The sequence below is a fragment of the Malurus melanocephalus genome, unplaced genomic scaffold (assembly GCF_030028575.1).
Source record: "Malurus melanocephalus ecotype Western Australia unplaced genomic scaffold, MMel_1.1 scaffold_62, whole genome shotgun sequence".
NCBI lineage: Eukaryota > Metazoa > Chordata > Aves > Passeriformes > Maluridae > Malurus > Malurus melanocephalus.
Window position 1 is genome coordinate 895,754 of NW_026623294.1, and position 21,449 is coordinate 917,202.

The window sequence follows — 21,449 nt, forward strand, 5'->3', positions numbered from 1 at the left end:
CCCGGCCCCAGCCCTGCCTCAGCCCGGCCCCGCCCCGCGGAGCAGCGCGGACAGAGGCGCGGAGCGGCGGAGTCCCAAGGAGCTGCGGAGATGCTGAGCTCGCCCTGGGCTCGTTTCTACTCCAACAGCTGCTGCCTGTGCTGCCATGTCCGCACGGGCACCATCATCCTCGGCGTCTGGTACCTGGTGAGTGTGTCCCTCGCTCCGGGCGCTCGGCAGCGGCTGCGGGGGCAGTGTGAGGGGCTGCTCCGTGCGTGGGGATGCCGATGGCAGCGGCTCAGGCTGCCCGGGCTGCCCAGGCGGGTTTGGGAGGGAGCCGCGTTGTCACAGCAGTGTAATGCGCAGGCAGCGCCGCGCTTCCCGGCGCCCGCTCATCCCGGCTGCTGCCTCGGCTCTGCCGAAACTGGGGCATGAAGCATGTGCGTGTTTAGGGGTCAGGGCAGCGGGGCAGGCGATACCCTGCACGGGCAGGCTCGTCAGGGTCTCAACCAACATGCTGTTGGCGGGATGAGAATGCGATGAGCGAAGACCCCTGGAGTGAGGGTTTTCCCCCAAACTTCGGGGCGGTGCGTCTCAGGCGGGGGCTGGCTGCAGCACACGGGCCCCGCAGGTGCCTTGGCTCCTGCAAGGCTGCCCGGCCCCTGGCCACACCGYGCAGAAAATCATGGTTTATAGTGTTGGTCGCTGCTTCGTGTAGCAATCGGGTGTTCTTGTCACTGCTGTCCCCTGCGTGGCAGATAATCGTTGGGCAGTGGTGTTCTGGTCTGCCTGGCAGGGAGCTGAAACCTTCCAGGCAGCCGTTCCCAGGTACTAGAAAGATATCTTTCCTCTGCCAGGATTATAGGACATGAGTGAGGAATGGACCCTGGAGGCACTAGGGTTACCATCAGTAACCAAAGGCTGTTTGGCACCCTGTTATTTGGCCCGGGGACAGACTTCGGTGAGGAGGAGCCGCATTAAACCCTCAGTTCCTCTCTGACAATTGTTTCTCCATCTCTTGCAATGTAGGAAGAGCAGTTTCCCCAGAACTGGTCCTGCTATAGTCGCAGAGTTTGCAGMATAAAAAGAACTAAAGGTGCTGTGGATGCACTTCTCAGCCTGCTCAGTCTCTTGGTGTGAGGAATCAGTCTRTCTGATGGCAAGGCTGTGCAGAGCTGTTTGCCAAGCATCATTTTTCAAATGATTGCAGACGGAAGCAGATTAGACCCAGGCTTATTTGCTAACTACTGAAATTCCCTGCAGAAGGAAGTGAAAAATGCAGGACTGGCCTCCACTGAAGGACAGCTCATTAAGTAAATTCAGCCAGTGTAATAAAAAAAGCTAGGTTGACATTTATGTCCTAGAAATCATATAAAATGTTCTGTATCCTGTAAAATATGTATTTCACCATTGAGGACATTGTGCATTAATTGAACCATTTCTTGCTTCTGGTTTAATAAAATATGGTTAATGGCAACATCCACAGCCTGTAGTATCTACAATACTGACACAATTGTAAAAGATGCCTCTCTTTGCCTGGCTGCAGTGAAGTTTTGGAAAATTGTAATATGACCTGAAAGCTTTTGAACATGTCTTCTCGGGTGCTTATTTTTTTCTGCCTTCAGCTGAATGAAGCCTTTTCACATTGACTCCACAGAGACAGGGATACAGATATTTTAGCTGTTCAGCAGACCTAAAGATATTTGAGGAAGAAGGAAGTGTATCACCTGGGCTTGGATACAAAGAAAAGCCTAATAGCTTTTTAGMCTGTTACCTAATCTGTTACTAATATTTATATACCACTGGGAGAATTTCACATAGAATTTTACTACAAAAACTGTCTGTTTTGAATTTCCTTTTCTACRGGCAGGTACTTCCTGATTTACACCTCTTGCTTCGTTTGCTTTCGTAACTTTTTCAGGGTGGATTTCTAAATTACTTCAAACTGATATGGTACACATTTCTTTCTGTGCTTTCTTCCCTGTTGCAAGTGTTTGAATTTTAAATTTAATCATTAAGAATAGTTATTTAGATGCATGTAGATAATAAATGCTAAACCTTTTTGTTAACTGATTATGTTAGGAAATTATAAGTAAGGAAGAAGRAGCTCCTTGAATGAATCGCCTTGGTTGAAAGGTCTGGTTGACAAAGTCACAAACAAAAAGACTCATTTTTGGCTCAGAATAACAATAATAAGTTGGTACCAAGTGCTGTTGAGGGTCTACATAAAAGTAGATGTCCTGGTGGCATTTTTTTTCTCTGCGTGSATTTGGGATTATTGCATTACTCCAAACCACACGTGAGCTATAAGCATTACCTCCAAGTTCAAACAAAAACCCTTCTGATTTTTGGCCACACCAACATGTATTCTGTACACTCTTTGCCATTATTATTTACAGGAAATTAATTGAGGAAAAACATCAACCTAGAGAATGAATAGTTTTCTTGTTGCTTCTTTGTTTCTCACTATCTGTGATGTGTAAGTTTTATTAATTCTGTGACCGTGAATACAATGATCCAGTAATAGAGGCATCTGAAGGAGGAAATAACTGCAGCTTAAAAGTTTTRGCAGACTTTTAACACAACATTTTCACGTGTTGAACCAGTTTTGAGTTAGTATAATTTCAGGAGGCAGAATTTCATGTCTGAGTAGGTGTGGAAAAAGTAGCGGCTGAGATGGAATTCACCTTTCATGAATGCTRTGAGGGTTCATAGCAACCCTCATGTGCTGTGCTTTGGGAGCTGGAAAGGTRTTGATAATGCACCGGTGTTTTKGCTGCTGCTGAGCAGCACTGGCACAACATCACTGCTGTCTCCCAGCATTCAGCCCCCCATCAATGAACCGGGGGGCTCTTTAGTTTTAACATTTTGACTGGGTGTTTGGGGTTGTACAAATAGTGGAGAGTGGAAAGCTGAGTGCAGGTTGAGGATGCAGCTGAGTGCTGCTGTTGAGGATGCTTTCCCACAAAGGTGAGGAGCAGGAACTGTGCTTTTCCAACACAGATAGAGCAGCCACAGACACTTACAATATTTATCAATAGCTGAGAAATAAATATTTGACTTTGCTCTAGTTTAGAACATAATGGATCTCAGAATGCTGATGTTTCTATAGCTCTTGTGTTTCAGTAGTTTCTTCCTGGTAGAGCCATCAGTATCACATCTAGAATAATACAAGTYACCACTGCATGGTATTGCAATATGGCATAATAATGCAGTCTGCATACTGTCACAGAGCACTGAGGTACTGAGGTGTAAAAAGTAACTTGTAAAGGTTGGAGTAGCCAGGGGAAATTTCCTGGAAAAAAAAATCTAATTGGGTTGCAGAATAGCACACGCTTCAGTAACTAGTGTGCTGCCTTGGGGAGAAAAGCTTAACAGGGGGTGCTGCAATGTTAAATGCAAATTATGCTGAGGATTAAAATGGCATTGATGGCTGGCAGGGGGTTAATATTTATTTCAAAGCTGAGGACCCATTTTGTTCAGCTGGTTATTAATTTTTGGGGTTTTCTCTCTGAGATGGACTTTACTCTTGTCTATAACATGAAATCAGAGGTCACAGTAGTAACACAGAAACATTTTGGGGCACAAAAGTCGTACAAATGTTGTATTGAAAAAAAGAAAAAAAGATGTAATTAGAAAGTAACTTCCAACAGCATAGTTTTGTCACTGTGCTGTTCAGGGCAGAGACAATCTGAAATGAGCCAACTTCAGTTCTGATCTCCCACCGGTGCTGGGGTCCAGGGAAAGCTGGCATTGCTGTTTCCAAGCGACCCAGTCAGTGCTGGTGAGTCAGATCAACAACACCCCTGTCAGTGACAGCATTTTTAAACACAGTGTGTCTTCTTCCTGAGGAAATGGACTCCACTTTCCTTGTCTAAAACACAAAGAAGGAGCAACATCAGATGTGATGACAGTGTCATGGAATGATTTTCCACTTTCCTGGCAGTGGCAGTGGGGTTTGTGTACACCCTGAGGATCCACTGACACCATCTGGAATAACAGGAATTCTCATTATTTSTGATTGACTTTGGTGGAGAGAAGATGAAATGTTAAGGTATCCGTTCAAAAAAATAAACAACAAAAGAAGGAGCTTTCATTATTGATCTCAGTGTGCCCACTTCCTCATGCTACCTGCCTCAGTGCAGCAGTGCCTTGGGCACAGGCTGCTCCTCCCCAGGGTCCCACAGTCCCCAGGGAACCCCAGGAGCCATTGCCATGCCTGGGAAGCCACTGCCCTYTCTCTGCACTCCCTGTGGCCCTGACAGTGAGGGGCTAAAAATAAAATCTAATGGAAGGCTGAGAACCTTTTATAACCACAAGTTATCGAGTTGTGTGGCTCTCGCTGAAGGATGTGCAGTAAGAACACAAATAGAATGAACCAAAGCTTTTAGCCAGGGTGGCTTAAATGTTTGAGCTGCTATTTGTGGAAAGATCAGCATGAATTGCTAGTGGTGGTATTTCAGTTCTGGATTTTTCTGAATATATTGTTGATAGCATGTATATCTGCCTCTATTCCCAGTATTTTTTTAATAAAAGGATTGAATCTTAATGATGGGAAAATGTACTAGTAGCAGACTTTAGATGGTAAAGCAAAAGAAAAGCACAGCTTGTTATAGTCTCACTGATTTAAGGTTGAACACCCTGACAAGATCGGTAGAGTGCAGTTGATCTGATGTCAAAAGGAAAATGAAGGTATGTATTTTGTGACTGGGCCACATTTATTTTGTGCTATTTTTCAAGCCTCGTGCAAAACAGTATGTATAGCAATGTGCTTAAATACCAGTGAGAAGATTTCAGTAATCTTGGCTTACTTGGCAGGGGGTAGAGATCAGCAGTGACTGCTCATGTAAACAAAATATCGCTACACTGGGATCCTTCCGAGCTGCTCCATTCGCACTCCTACAACCTGTACGCTGTCTGAGACAACTCATATCTGCAACCAGTTGTAAATGAGGGTCCCTTGAACAGGGTGTAAAGGCCCTTTCCAGGAAAATAAAGAAATTCTAAGATGAAGTTCTTGATTATTTTCAAACCTGTGAGAATCAGTAGATTTTGAAAACTGGAAAAAAACCTAAAGCTGTGAAACAGGCAAAATTGCATGGCTAGAAAGCCTGATGTGTTATCTCAGTGCCAGATTGTGGGAATTTTCATGAATACAAATATGAGGTTTTGTGTTTTACTTAGAAAATTGACTTGCTTTGTTTTTATATGGAATGAAGTGGGCTAAAAATAAAGGATTTTCAACTTTGTATCTGTATAAACCATCCTAGTAGCTAGCTCACTGAAGGCTCAGTTCCTTCGTATCATCCAGGGTGGTCTCTTCCCCTGTGCCAGTGTGATATAGCTGGGGGTTGGCTCAGATTATCTTGCAGGATAATCACTACTTTACCACCTCTAGTGACAGTCCAGTACTGGTGGCACTGGGGAAGCTGTCTTGCAGAATGGGGCCTCCTGTGGATTCCCAAGTGTTTGCCCCTCCGTGACCCAGACCTGGGCTCTATATCCAGGGGAAAGAGCGAGGTGGTGCCAATTCCTCCTCCCTTGGTAGGAGATGTAGTGTCTGCCGCACATGAAATTTCTACTGGCAAGTGAAGGTGTCACAATGTAAAATTACTTGAGACTCCCAATTCCTCTAACAGAAATGGCTGAATTGATTCAATATTTATGTCCCAAGTGCCTTGGCTACAAAATTATCATTAGTTTTTCTATTGTCTGTACTTCCCTTCATAAGATGAAGGACAAGATCATAGAAAAARTGCAGTAGCACTCCCAATTAGACTCTTCCTGTGCATGTGCTTGCTKTTGAGGAGAGTGGAGAGAAAGCTTGGAATTCATTATGTATAAAGAAAACTTTGAGTCTTACTTTGAAAGGCTTGCCTAATGATGGATGTACATGTTGAATATCTAACTGAGACTGGAGTCAGAAGAGTTTCAGGGTGGATGCTCTTGGACTGGATCACATCCATTTCTCTGTCTTCAAAACTGGGGGGAAAAAAATGACTGTTTCTGCACTCAAATGCAGGGTCAAAGACCCTGTGTGGTATTTTCTTAAGAAACTCAAAGCAGATTTTTGCATTTTAGGTGTGTCATAGCAAAAATACAGAACAATAATGATCATTAGCATGAACAAAATGATCTTACCTGAAGAACCTTCTCAATAACCACATTCTGATTGTAACTTTTCTAGAGATATATGTTAAATAATATAGCAGTTCATAGCTAGTAGTTCATAGCTTTTCTAGAGATATATGTTAGATAATATAGTAGTTCAAGAATGGCATCAAAACTCCTCAAAGAACTCTTCCCTGCTATGTGCAAGCCCAGGTTGGTTCTGTAGTGCAGGACTTTATGCCACTTCTTTTCTCTGATTCACATTTCAGGTCCTGTTCAGTTAAATTACAAAAGGAACATATGAGAGGAATTTAAATTGCACAATTAATAAGATAGCTTTCAAAAGTCCTAATCACTCATTTCAGTGTGGCAGAATCCATCCCTGAACAGGCCAGAAAGGTTATCTGAACAAAGGATGGGTTCATTGGTACACCACATCCCGAGTTATCTGTGCTTTCTGTTCTGAGTGAAAATAGCTGGGTTTGTGTGTTTCCTGTGTTGCAGAGAGAAGTAGAAGCAGCATTTTATTAGTTTTCCCCAGACTCTGTMATACATCAGTATGTTGATTAAAAATATTTTTCTTGCAAAAACTTTTTAAGTCATTGGAGGGATAAAATTTCTTATGTGTTTTGGGCAGCCCTTGCACTTACTGAACTGTTTATTAGCATGTAACACAACACAAGGGTTTATGAAAATGTCTTTAAGCTCTAATACCCTAATATAGGCAGTTTTTCTCATATCCCCAAATATCATAGTAGGATATTTCACAGTGTGCAATCAATGTGATGACAGCTGATAATCTGCATTAGTTGTCTCAATAATGACATGGTTGTCTCATCTAATCAATACAATTATCAATTCAGAAATTGCAAACCTTTATAAAACACCCTTTTTTTCTTACTAAGGCCTTCAATTCCCTCCAGTGAGGAAACAGATRGTTGGTTGTAAGAGGAGCAAAGTTTACATAAATGCTTGTTGAAGGAAAAATCCCACTAAGAGTTCAGTATGCTATAATTACATTTGGATTTTTATACAAAAAAATCATGAATATATTTATAGAAAGGAGAGAAGGTATTATATTAATCAAGTGAAATGTGTTTGGAAGTTCTGTTGAAGGTTAATGTGTATCTCCTAGTGAGCCAAAGAAGAGCACATTAAGCTTCCTAAACTGATYGTTGATTAGACTGACGTCAGTGAAAATGCAATTAGTCTTATATATTCTTGGACATATGGGACGGATGTTGCAAAATAGCCAGGAATTAATTTCCTTGATTGCTTTCTTTTTCTCTTGTTTCATTGTGAGGCTTATGCTTTGACTGTAAAACTCTGGAAGTTTAAAGTGGCCAAGGCTTGAAAATGTGCAGGGCACTCTCTGTGCTATTCTCCAGCAGGGCTGGAGGTTTAAAGCCCCAGATCTCAAAACAGCAGAATAAGAAACAAAAACCCCACACTTATGTCTAAAGGTGTGAGAGAGTGCTGGTGGTCGATGTGGGATGAATCTGCCGGGAGTAAGTATGGACTTGAGCCTTGTACACTGTTCCTGGACCTCTTGTGGGTCAGCTCTTGTTCAGGTGTCTGCAGTCAGCTCTAGCCACTGTCATCCTGGTACTCAGCCTTGAAAGAGGTTTTGAGAGTGCTGTGCCTGCTTTTCATTTTGTTGCTGGCATGTGCTGAGCAAGGTCTTGTTCTATCCAGAGATATATTAAGCTACTTAAAACAGACAGGACAAATGCTTTTGGCAGAAACACAGGTTTGTGGGAGATTTTCACCTTGGAGAGATGCATTTCCCAACAGTGAAACAGTTGTGACCAGACAGGATACATGTGATGGTGTTCTTTACTATTTCAGTAATTGTCTGTACTGTACCATCCTTCCGCTCCCTTGCATAACTAAATCCCTGCCTTGGGTTGCASAGTGCCTGGGGGGTGCAGTCACGTGGATGGCTTCTGTGGACACTGCCTGTGGCGGCTGCATAAGAATAATGAATCCATGATTTGGTGTGTCTTGGTGTTGGTTTTTGTTTGGTTGTKTTTTTTAAATTAAGTGGTCATACGTGGCTTGCTCTCAAGAGCTGGAGCCCAGTCCTCTCTCCAGGTGACACATGTTCAAGGAGGCTGGAGGGGACTCTGAGCACGGACAGTGCTGTGAGCTGCTGCGGGTAAGGCAAACAATCTGCTGGCCAGGGCCAGTGGGGAGCTGGGCAGTCCAGCCCAGGTAATCAGCTATGGCAATATTGCCTGGTCCATCCTCTGTCCGCACAAAAGGCTGGATCTGTGGGAGCTGCCACAGCTCACATCACAGTCACACTTCAGCACTTCTGCCCTCAAGCTTTCACAGTCACCTGCAAGGCTCAAATATGCATTTTTGGAAGTCAAGGGCAAATGCAGAAACCAAACAAATCCCAATTGACCAGTTGAACAACCATTTGTCTAATAAAGTTTTATTGTATACCAATCTTTGCTAGCTCTCCACTGTATCATGAACCAAGATGAACTTCAGGAGTTGAACTTTGTGAGTTGATCTGGTAGTGATATAGTTTGAGCATGGGTATATGTGATTATATTTCCCCAGAGGTCTTGCTGGGCAGAAGAACTCAGCAATCATTTTCAGGACATTGCTTAGGTATGGGTTAAACTTCCTTCAMATATGATGGAAAAGTAACAAAGACTCCACTGATATATTTCCATACAAATAGCAAATTTCCTTAAACCAGGAAAGGACTAAGATTAAATAATGTTATGATCCAGTTATTAAAATTATGAAAGAGATGCCTCTGCCCGAATTAAGGTGCAAACAAGACCATCTGCCAATGTCAATAATATGCATTTTATTTAGCGTCAAATGAGAGGTAAAACAAATAGAAAAAGGGAGAGGGAAGGAGAGAGTGACAGAGAGACAGATTAAGTAGCGAATATCACCACTCCATGGATTCGGATGGTCTCCCACTGATCCTGTTCTTTTGGTCTTCTTRGTGGTGAAGGTCCCACAAAACACAGAGTTCAAGGGATGAGTCGGGCCAGTGGGAATGCCCATGTACAGCCCCTGCAGCAAGGGACAGTCTCCTGCACCAGAGTCTGGGTTTGTTGCATCACGTAGAGTCTTGTGATGTAGAGCCTCAGGAATGAGTGTGGAGAGGCTTTGGGAGTCTGATGGATTCTGACACCTCCTCAGCTGCTCCTCGTGAATGTCCATGGATGTGGCCTTCGCGGGGTGGGGGGATTTTACAGCTGAGCCAGTTTGTATAAGGGAGGATGGGTGTTCACTGTCTCTGACCTGAGGTTATGCTGCACACCCTAAACTCTCCTCCTCCCCCCTTGGCTGGGGGAAAGTCTGTGCAAACCTGCCCTCAACAGATGAGCCTGGGGGCTGTGTCCTCCCCCACCCCAAACCCAGCCAGAGCTGATTTTCAGGATAGCTGTTGGATTTGGCTTTCTTATGGATGCATTCTTCTCCCTCAGCCTTGTTTGCTTTTTCCTAGACTTGAGAGGATTGAACAATAGTGTCACCTTTATCTTATCTCAAGCTCCCTTAAGTGGCTTAACTCACAGTTGAAGTTGCCCTCGGGASGAATATTCAGGGAGGGGAGGGCTTTGGYGGTTGCAGCTTCTTTATGCAGTTTTGTCCATACTGAGCAAAAAGATCTTCGTGACAGTGTTTAAGCCATGAACCACAACATTTCTCTCTCACAAGTATATAGCAAATTAAACTCTCTTTCTAGGGAGGCAGAAACGTCTCATGTGCATATTGCACAATCTGTCCATGAGTGCTGATAAATTATTCTGGACTTCCTTTATCAATTTAATCAGCATAGTCTTTAAAGTTCAGTCTTTAGTGTCATAGCAATCAAAGTTGAAATTATATATAAAGTCTGATTGAAATATTTTATGCAGCTTTCTATTATATGCTCTCCATAATATGGACTTTGTAATGTGCTAGGCTGAGCCTGCCTGGATGATTCTTTGACTTCTCATGAGTAATATGGAAAAACAGCAGACTCAACCCTGCCTTCTGCAAATTAAAGAATACAAAAACCTAATTGCTACTTCTGACCTGACCAATGCTCTCCTTATTCCAGTAAAGTATTTCAGATAGCAGCCAGTACCAGGCTTTGAGAAACCACCCAGGGAAAAAGAATAACTTGTGCAGGGACAACATTTTCTTTCATTCTCCTATTATTTTAGGGTTGGGCAATCACCTGAAGCAGGAAGTGTTGTATTTTGTTTTCACGGTCTTTTATAACATGACTAAATGCTTGAATTTCCTGAAAAAATAGTTCATCCTTTTCTGTTTTGGCTTCAGTTAAAATGTCTGATAGTGAGTTTCACTGGTCAAATTAGTGRAGGATTCCCTTCTAACCTAGGTTCGAGTGTCCCTCTTTCTGTTTCCCTTCAGGCTGTTTTGTTGATAATTTAGTGTGTCGAGAGTTTTCTACCTTGGTCCACTCATTAAATTGTGCATCATTAACATATCTGCAGCTTATCCCCAAGCCCTGGAAACATTTTCATTGCARAAGGCTGATGCAGCAGAAAAAAGAGAGAGGTGTCTGCTCTAACAGCCAGGGTTCTCCTGCTCCTCCATTCCTGGAGTTCAAGYGGGTGGCTGTGGTGTGCTCAGATGTAGCTCCTCTGCCCTGAGAGGGAAAGTGATTGAATCATTGCTGTGAGACTTGTCCAGAAACTTGGGTACACAGAGGGGACATCTTGTTTCTTGCTTTTCCGTGTTCTGCTTGCCTGCTCTTCCAGCACTCAACTTAAAACCTTTATTGATAATATGCCAGTTCTGTGGGACATTAAAAATATGCTAGAACTGCGTGTGCCAGTTCCTACATATTACTTGGCTTCTCAGTGTCATGAAACCAGCTCTCTTGAACTGTAAAATGGGGAACGGGCAGAGAGTTAGTTCTCCACTAATACTGACATTTAAGGAATGTGCTTAAGTGGAACTCTCTTGAGTTTASTGAAGCTGAAAACAGTCACAGAATTAAAACTGTGTGAACATCTTTCACAGCACAGCACTCAGACCCCTACATGCATGGATTCAGTTATAAATTGGACCCCCAACAGAAATAAAGCTGGGGTGGGGGGTTGTTCCTTTTTCCTGTAAGTATAGATATCTCCCTTCACTGCATTAGAAAGTCTTGGGAGAACCGTAGTAGAATATTTGTAGAGAAGACCGTGTAGACRTCAATAGAAACATCACTGTATTTTTAACGCAGTGTATTGGTTTAGAGTGAGGTTAATATTTCCTCTTCTTAACRTCTTAACCAAAGCTATTTTATTTTGACTCTTGACTGTAAGCTGARAGAAGGCTAAAATTAAGCCATTATAACTTCTGGCAATTCTTTGAGTGTTTACAGACATTTATGTAAGTTGCTGGCGAGAGAATTTCTCTGCTTGAGTTAGGAATCATCAGTAAATCAGTGTTAATGCCATGCTCTTAGGAGATACTGGAACTAATTTTATTTTAGATAAGCAGGGATAGATACTATGCAGCTGCGCTTTGACAAAATGTCTGAAATAACAGTGGTATTCATTTTCTGTTCACCTGTTGCTGCAGAGGTTTCTGACATCTCTCCCCTGCATTTTATCCCCATGGGTAACCACAGTTCGCTGCTGACCTCTGGAGCAAATTACATGGAATAAAGGTGACTCGTTGATGATAGAGGTCTGAAATTTTCGTACATTATGCAGTTTCTAACTGCTGGGTGCTGCCTGTGACATGAGGTTACATCCTTGCATCCTAAACAAAGGATGTTGTCTCCATTGGAAATGCCTCCCATTGTGCATGAGCTGCTSGTTCTTTATCCCAGGGCGGGTGGAAGTAGCACCCGTGGTCAGCAGTGCCAGTCCCAGTCTCGTCACCTGCTGTCTCTCTTGCTCATGCCTGTGTACCTTCCCCCACACAGTTGTTGCCATTTAAGAATCTCCTACTCAAATCTGAAATCATATTTGGTAAGTTCACAGCAGGAAATCYAGTTACTGCTCCAATATCTGGACTCTTCCATAATATTTCCTCTTTCCTCTTGGCTTCATACATTCTGTAGTCTCTATAAACCAGTTATTTTCCTCCCCTACATTGATTAAAAATGGATTTATTCCATCTGGCTACCAAAGAAGTAAGATTTTGCTATTTTTGAAAATCATTATTTTGTTTTTATATTAGAATARGAGGACAGTTGGGCATTTCTAGGACTTTCTGTTGGATCTTTGTCCAGTCTGTTTTTAGGGCATTCAGAACACCGTCTTGCAGGGCCTGAGCCCAGGAACAGAACTGGGGCTGCTCATGGGGTTGACCAATGGCCCCAGCAGGTCAGGAGATAAACCAGGGGGGTCAACCAGATGCAAAGAGGGTTGGGACCAGGGACACAACTGGAGAGAAGCTGCAACATGCACTTAGAGGGTCTGCCCTAGAAGCATGGCTGGAGATTGGCATCATGTTGTACCACTGGGACAGAGACTGATGACCCCAGGCTGACCCGGATGGGGTCCTGGGTTGTGGGTATGGGTGTGGAGAGGCCCAGGGTGGGGCTCTGCAGGTCCTKTAAGGCTTTTTAGTGTCCCTGGAGCTCCTCTCCTGAGCCCGGGGTAGCCCTGTGCCTGCTATCAGCTGCAGGACCCAGTAGTCACAGTTCTGACTTGATAGTGCAGAGTTTTGCATTTAATTCTTACTGAACACCTGCCACAGTCTGGGTGTGGCTGGGTCCAGTCTTAGCCCCAGACTTTGCAAACACTTTATGGCTAAAGGATTATACTTGTATAATTGAACCTTTATACAACTTTGTCCCACAGGATAAAGGACAGCAAATCAGATGTATTTAAATAAATATACATGATTTTTTAATTTTAATCATTAGACAAAACTATCTTAATCAGACTTACTACACAGTATGGAAACTGTAATAACTATTATAACGTACCATGAAGCAATACTGAAGCAATTGTGTTAAAGCTGGCAAAAACATTATTAATTGATGTTAAATTGTTATTAACTGATTAATGTTACCCGTATCAGTGACTGTGGCCCAGTTTCTTTCATTCGATCTTGAGGGGCATCCTCACTCAAGGGAGAAATCTCCACACAGGCGCTCCAAGAAGGGGTAGAAGACCCTGCTGTTAAAATTTGGAATGGGTGATTGACTGTCAGCCATTGTGTCTCCAGGCCAGCTGTGTCACCGCAGCAGCTTTAGATTATCAGTAGTGTCACTTGTTTGTTCTTTTATCTGCGTGTTTTACCAGGTCTACCACATTTACATCTCACAATCAGAATATTTAACTTTGGGATTGTGTCAGATTGGCTTCAGCATTATTCAGCACCAAAGGCAGCATGAATCCCCCTGCTTCATTTACCAATGATAGCTTTGCAGATAGGGCACTGTTCAAGTTATTTTACCCCGTTCCAGGGGGAGTGTCCTGCTACAACACCACTGCTGTACCATCATGGACATGCTTCAGTTTCTCCATCTGTAAAAGGAGGACAGAGTTTCTCATTGGGAAGTATAGGGCTTAGCTGCTTACTGAAACTTTGCATAATTAAAATGCTTTTAAAGCATTGATAATTGGTTGTTACACTATGTGTTGCTGAAGTAATGTAAAACGTCTTGAAGGAAATTTTGGTCCTATCAAGAGAGCACAGTAATCTCCTTTTGCTTTCCTAGAATGGAAGTTTCAACTCTCATACAAACTGCATATACCAACAGGGAATAATTATTTATGCTCTTGTCCTTGAYTGTGTGTCCTTGGAAAACATTACATCAGTAAGTTTTTAGACACACTGAATTTATGCACTAAAGCATTTTTCAAAATTCAACAGTAACATCACTTTCAAAACAAAAGGAAAGCCCTGATGAACACAATACAACCCAACAGTGCACATATTTCTGTGAGAAAGAGGGAGCAAACAAACACGTGGTGMATTTCACTTGCATTGCTGACAGCACAGCTGGAAAGTGCTCAGATGATTACAAGGATCTCAAGAGAACAACCTGATAGAAAAGTGATGCACTAAAGAGCATTAGAGAGATTCCTACTGACTGCAGCAGACTTCAGATCAGGCAAGCACAATCTATGTCTTAGACTTGAATTTAAGGCAATGCTGACARACACATAACCTGAATCAGGACATATCCGTAAGGAGAAAGTAGAGTGCATAAGTCAGTATTTTATGAACTTTCCTGGCTATATCTGTATATTAAAAAAAAAAAAAAAAAGTCTTTAAAATAGCAACACTCTGTACTTTTATGGTTTCTGATTGCTTGGTTATTTTGAATACTCTTCTTAGGTGAAGTATTACTGGCTTATGTCCTCCAGCTTTCCACAAAGGGCTATAAAACAAGAACTAGATAGTGATATAGTTATACGTAATGTTAAAATCCAGTAGGATTTATTAAATGACAGTCATCTGATGTCTTCAAAGCCATAAGAAAGCCAAGACAAGACCATTCTACAGCATTCCCAACACAAAGATATTTAACTGTGCTATGTAAAAAGGCAGTAATGAAGATYTTCAACCCCCCACCAGACAATCTCTGTTTCTTATTGTTTAGCATTCTGTCTGGCTTAAATTTTCTTTTACTGTAATTGAGATCAGTTTGCCCAGTGGATCTGGAGGAAGGTCTGTTTTGTTCTTTTCCCCGCCTTTCTGCATGTAAAAGACTGAGAGCACCTCCCTCTGCCTTTTCCTTGCTAAGCAATCCGTTTGTCCCTCTGTCCTACATTCCATATGTCTGATTGCCCTCTTGCCTGATGCAGGACCCTCCCCAGGGTTTTTCCTTTACATTCTGGAAGGACTTTGAATCCTTTCTGCGGAAGCCCATTGAGAGCAAGTGGGAAGATGTTTTATGCATCAAATACCAGGTTTCTGCAGTACTGCCCACTACCATGTGGCCACAAAGATGAGCTTATGGGATTTCACTGAGACATGTTCAGTTAATTCACTGTCATACCCAGACTCCTTTCTGAGCAGTTGTCACTTAGTCAGTTACTTTACCTCGTGTTCTTCTGAAGTTCTTCACAAATGTGATTCTCTATGCTTTTTGGTGCTAAATTGTGCTCTGCTGTCTGAATTCTGCTCTAGTTAGTCAAAATAATTTTAATCTTATCTCCCAAAGTGCATACAACTTGGCATGGCCTGCTAATYAGAGAAAAGTAGAAGTCACAAGTGAATTGAAATAAGAAGTCTCTCAGCGATCCTGTAAAACCCTAATCGGTAGTCTAGTCTTCTGTGCTGGCTGTGAATCTTTAAATCCAAACTGTTATTCAGTACAGCCATCCAGCTGGCAGTGCATTTCATTCACCTTCCTGCACTTTCAACCAAACCAGGTTTTTCTTGCTCATTTTGAGAATCTCATAATGTCAGAAGCTGTGCTAAGATGCAGAGATGGTATCTACTGTTTCTGCCCTGTCCATAAGGCCTTTTAGTCTGTCAGAGAAGGAAAATAAGATAAATGACAGTTTGTCCTTGACAAGCGCATGGTACATTGTTAACTTGTGACCCTACAAATTTGAAGTGCTAATACGGAGACTGCTGAGTATCTGTTCTTATTTTGTTCTTAATTCTCACAGTCTAGCTAGAAATTCATTATGTGACCTTTCTGCTTTGAATGGAAGCATATTGTGCTTTCTCTTTCCTTGTCTTCTAAACTCAGTCTATTCTCAGCAGTTTTCAGATTGCTAACAGATCTGCTATCAGCTAAACTTGATGGGATTTGCCTATCAAGTAGCATTTATCTTACCTGAGAAATTTTCTAGCCGGTTATGTCTTGAAATAATCAGTGTTTCTACACCCTSTTGTTGCTGTTCCTAACCTGTGATCAGATTAGAATGACTTTAAAGTGAGAACCAAAGCAATAAAAATCCATCTTTCCAAGCACACTGTTTTCAGCTTTCTTCTTCCCCTTTTCTTGTTCATCAGTTGTCTTCCCAGTTCTGTAGAATAAGCTTTTAGCCTGGCTGCATTATTTCATGCTGAGCAATCTTCTTTTCTGCAATTAGCTCTCTTCACTTCAAAGGGATATGAGCATTTTGTTCAGATTTGTTTTAAAATACAGCTCTTGGCTACCTCTCCAATCCGCTCATAGCTGATACTTGACAATCTGCTTCTACTGAATCACTCGATACTATATTCTTGGCATTTAATTCACTTACTGCATTTCATAGCCGAGGCCTTGGTGGAATGTGAATGTCCCTCTGTGCCATATGAGCAGAAATGTGAGCATCAGATGCTGGGCTCATATTGCCACCTCCTCYCATCCCCCCAGGCCTCCTCATTTCGCAGCTCATGTGGCCCAGCTCCTCATTCACAGCCTCACAGCCTTTTCCAGAAACYGAGCTCCTCTCTGATCATCTAGTAATTTCACAGGGCCTGTGCCCAGTTCTAGTTCTGCCATGCTGTTCGTCCTTGATTACAGAATCCATTTGTAATAATCTCAAAATGACTGGTGGATGTACTAACATGTTTTATAATCTGAAAGAGCAGTGAACTTTTCTGGTGTGGAATAGTCAGAATGAAAAGAGGTAGTCTACATTTTGTTTCATTTTCATGCTGCCACTTAGGGAAGAAGTAAGTCCTGTTTACACCAACTTACAGAAATTAATTGCAATGTTAGTTAAATGCTACTGTTGTACAGTTGGAAAACAGTCTCTGTCACAGTTGCTGTGAAATGTGGTGAGTATGTGCTGYCCCGAGGTTTTTCACTGATTACTTTCTGATCATTTTCCCTTTTTCCTCTCTGCAGATTATAAATTCGGTGGTCTTGCTGATTCTGCTGAGCGCCCTGACTGATCCTGACCAGTACCACCTGACTAGTGCTGAATTAGGGAGTGAATTTGAATTTATGGATGATGCCAGTAAGTACAAATGCCATAATTACTAGCACTAATTGCTCCAGCATTTCTGTAATATGTAACTGTCCTATCATTTCAATAATTCCCGTCCTTTTAATTATTGCTTCACCTTTCTATTTTATGGATGCATTTTCATTGTGAAGGGTGTCAGGATGCAGTTCAAACTTGTTTCCTAGAAATAACCTTACCTGTTAGTAATCAATCCATCTGTTCTGCTGTGTCCTGGATTTGCAGGGGCAGAGCCAGCCCTTGACAGGGAGATGTATCCCTGAGCRTGGTGCTGAAAGCCTCAGGGGAATTTACAGGACAGAGGGAGATATGGAGTCTGCACCTCCCAGCACCGTGTCCCAGAGTGTCTGACACGCACAAGAGCCCACGCCGCTGTTCGTGTTCACACAGCTGACTGTGTTCACTCATGTCAGATATATTTAYATACCCACCATGTGCGTGTGGCAGGACTTGCACAAAACTGCTCTGAAAGATGCAAGTATAAATATCAACTGTATAGTTACAGGCATGTTAGCAGTAGCACAGGGCAGTTCCATCTCTCACTGAAAGGCATAGTAGAAAATCTTCAATAGAGTTTCAGGGAAGGGTAGCATAGGCCGTCTATGTCTCCTGCAAAACCTCCTGTCCTTTGCAAATGTTTCCTTGTTCTATAACTTTAACTTATTTGGTGATGATTGTTGATTTAACTGTTGAATTCACATCTACTAGAGATTTCCCTCAACGTGATTTTGGTAAAAGTGTCTGCTTATTTTCATCCCTTCTCACAAGATGGTTACATTCAACACTTCTCATAGTAGTTTGAAAYAGGCCTATTGCTAATCACACTGGTGTCTTTCTGCTCAGAATCCCCCCCCATCCACAGCTAAAGGCTCTAAGTTCTTTCCTCRTTCCTATTGAAGTGAATAAAAATATCAGTAGGAGAAACAATAGCCCCACACATGAGAGAAATAATTGTCCTTCGTTGTGTCAGAGCTGCTGGGTATCATTTAACAGATGCTTTTTTCCAGAGGTCTTTAATGCAAATATACCTTGAGAGTATACACTGAATTAATGATAAGGAGTGATTGCTACTTTATTGTGTCTTCACTGAAAAACCACCTACAACTTCCGACTAAAAATCTTTTTATATAACTGGATTTAAGAAAGTAAGGACCACAGTAGATACAGATGGGCTGCTAGCTGATTCTGACATATTAAAACTGACTGCCTTGTCCTAATTCTCAGAGATTAACCTTGGTAATGACTGTCTGTCAGTGTGGTTTTATATAGCCGACATCAGAGGCCTGCCAGTGCCCAAGGCTTTAAAATTGTAATTCTGTTTTGTAATGCAATAGCTGTCAGATCAAGTACATTGGGGATTTCCATCTACACTTGAAAATTGTATTTTGTGTATGTTTTTATCAAGGYTTCTGAAGTGAACCCTGCAAGACTGTGAAAGGATGGTTTATGGGCCAAGCGACCTCATTTCCATTTGGTAAAGGGAACATTTCACAGGCAGTTAAATTACGAATGAACGCTTGAATTAATATCTCCTTTTATTCTTTGACTCCCTCTGGTTTGGTGCCTTACTGAGTAAGGCAGCTCAATCAAACTACTGACTTTTATAGTTACTGGAAATAGCTGGCAGGAGATAATTTCTTTCTCCTTTTCTTTAAACATGACTATATTTGTTCAAATGGAATGAAATGTTTTGTTATGAGATAAATTGTCAGACAAACTTCCACATACTCTTCTCTTTTYCTACTTTTAGTTGTCTTTCTTCAAGAAATGTTTCTTAGGTTAGCTGCATGCATGGAAACCATGTGTATGAAATACAGGAAGATAGATATTTTTTTATACTAAAGAAGGTCCTGAAGTTGTTATCTTTATGTACTTCTTTGACAGRTAATAAAGGTGGAAACACTAACAGCCACTATTCTCATTACCATTCATGCTCCTCTTAATAGGAAATTACAAAAAAAAAAAGCAGACACAGAGTTTACATGTGAAATTTTTCACTCCCTTTCTCTCCCTCCTCTAAAAGCATCCCTAATAAAAGATCTGAAAACATCATTTGGAAAGAAACTTATCAGCTGAGTCACAGTAGTGAAATTAAGTTAATGACAGGTTTCCCTTGACTTCCAAGAAACCAGGATTCCCCAGTATTTGTATTCAGATTTATTTCTAGCTGTGCCTGGTTTATGGAAAATTTTCAGTTTTCTGTTCCAGCAGTGGGAAAAATTCCTGCCACCTGCAGAGCCATAGCCAGTCTAGTGCAAACTGCTTGAAAATACCAGTGCAGCATTGGTTCTAATTCCAGGGTTTAGTGTGGTTCCAAGGGCATTACCAGAGGCTCCAAAATGCCTGTTTGATTAGGCAGAGGAAGGATTTACCTGAATGCTTAGAAAAAGCTCCAGACTATTTATTTTACCTACTATTCTAGAAAAGGAAACAAGGGGGRAAAAAAGTCTGCCAAGACTTAACCATGTGGTAGATGGAGGTAGTGGAAGACACAAGTGCGTCTAGTTTGTCTGGCTCTCCAAGCTGTACATCTGGGAGCTGGGTAAAATGCTGGGCTTCCTCCTRTGCTGGACAGTCAGCTGAGCCCCCTTAGTCTCATCTTTCTTTTTATTATTTCCTGGGGGAGTTTAGAAGCTGGACTAGGAAAAGATAGAAATGTGTGAGCTGCTCAGTGTAATTCTGCTGCTGTTAAAAGACTAATAATCTCTGAGCAGGAGATCGAAAAGCCCTATAATTCATTTTGACTTCCCAGAGGGTTTTGCCTGAGCCTTCTGCTCAGCTTCTTTAGGCACACAGACCGTCATCCTGCCATGCCAACAGCCCAGACAAGCAGTGGGTGTTGGTTGGTTTTATTTACTGCCTTCGCAGTGTCAGAGATGTGAGTGATACTTCACAGCCCACATGACAACAAAGATTGAAGTCCTCTGTGTGCCCTACAAAAACTGAGGGGAACTTTGACACTGATGTCAGCAACTTAAGCCAAAATCTGCCTGTGTCCCTGCCCAGGGATGGCAGAGGACGAGCAGAGATCTCAGGGCAGGGGAGAGTAATGTGATGAGCTCTCTGCTGAATATGACATGTACCCAGGACTTAAAAGTATTAATTCAAATAGAAAATTTTACTAAATCTACAGGCAGCAGGCTTGGAGTTCTGCTGGGGGTTAAATGGAAGTGGTTGTGTAGGTACATTCCTGCCCCAGTCCACCCCACCATCCATAATATGAGTCCCTAATATAGGAAGGAGCAAAAAACTGGATCCCTGCCCAGCACAAGATATTCAGAGCAGCATCTTCCCCTCTAGTTTTATCCTCTGGAGTAAATGTGCTAGTCTTAAAGGTGTAGGACACTTTTTCCTTCTCACTGGCCTCCTCTCTTTCCGAGGGAGAAAATGCTGCTGCTGTGCAGGTTATGACCAGGAGGCTGCACAGTGCCTGGCAGCAGAGGCATCGAGGTTGCACAAGCAGCCTGGAGGAGAGAGCAAGGCCGTAATCCTCAGCTGGCAGCACTAAGGAGGCTCTTGAATAAATAAGGCTGGGAGAGTGGGAGAAACTGCCTGAGGGTTGCAGGTTGCTGATCAGCAGCTTTCTGGCCCCTGCTGTCGAAGCTGTRAGACAGCGACTAACTCCAGGGCTGGGGCAGGTGATGAGGATTTGAGGTCTTCATCCCTCCACACAAGTCCTGGCTCYGGGACTGGCCTTGCTGGMTGCTCCTCCCTGTCTCTGCAGCACSCACCGTCAGCCTCCTCTGCAAGAGGAGCAGGGAAGGCAAGGAAATACTTTTGAGGTGGATTCAAGGGAGCTACCACTGCAGCTTGCTATGCRCACAAGCACCCCATGGCAGGAGCTCTGCCCAGCCCCAGAAGCATCTTCTCTCCTGAGAGGCAGGAAAGTAGGATGTCACTGCAAGGTATAAGAAGAAAAACACTCAACTGCTTTGTTTAAACCCAAGGGGCAAACTCAAAAAGCCATCTAAGGCTGGGTAGCCCCTTCAGCGATCCAAGTACAGCCCTTCTAGCTGTGAATGCCCCTGAAAGCACAGCATGGCTGGAAAAGAAAATCACACACCCCTGTCAGTTTCTCATTTAATGTGCTGCATATCTAGTTTCATTGTGATTAATTGAAGCTGACACAGCTCAAAAAACCCAATGAAGCCTTAAATGAGAAAGAACTAGCTTGAGCCAACTAGGACTTGGCACCGTGGAATACTGCTAGGGAGACACTGGAGACAGGGAGCGTGAGTGTGTCAGACCAGAGCTTCAATTTGTTGGGCTCTGGCTCTGAACCAGTATTGCCACAGTCACCAGCAACGTGGAASCAGGAGCGTGACTCCTGCATCTGCTGCAGGTGACAATGACAGCATCTTCCTGCTGGATGCAGGAAGTGGTTGGGATAAAAAAAATGCATAAGCAGTGCCTCCAAACTGATGGACAGAAAAAAATACTGATTCAAGAGCCTCTTTTACAAKAGGTTCAATTGAGGTTAGTGGCTACAGCAGCCATTTTCACTTCTTC

The 21,449-nt window shown here is 42.7% G+C and overlaps 1 protein-coding gene across 1 annotated transcript in view; it reads left to right on the forward strand.

Annotated features, from left to right (window-relative positions):
- Positions 1-33: 33 nt before the first annotated feature.
- The window catches only part of LAPTM4B (lysosomal protein transmembrane 4 beta), a 59,351-nt gene continuing 37,935 nt past the window's right edge, over positions 34-21,449 (forward strand). The window contains exons 1-2 of the mRNA XM_057366249.1: positions 34-186; positions 16,823-16,934. Coding sequence (XP_057222232.1) covers positions 91-186; positions 16,823-16,934 — 208 coding nt within the window. The 5' untranslated portion in view covers positions 34-90. The remainder of the gene's footprint in view (positions 187-16,822; positions 16,935-21,449) is intronic.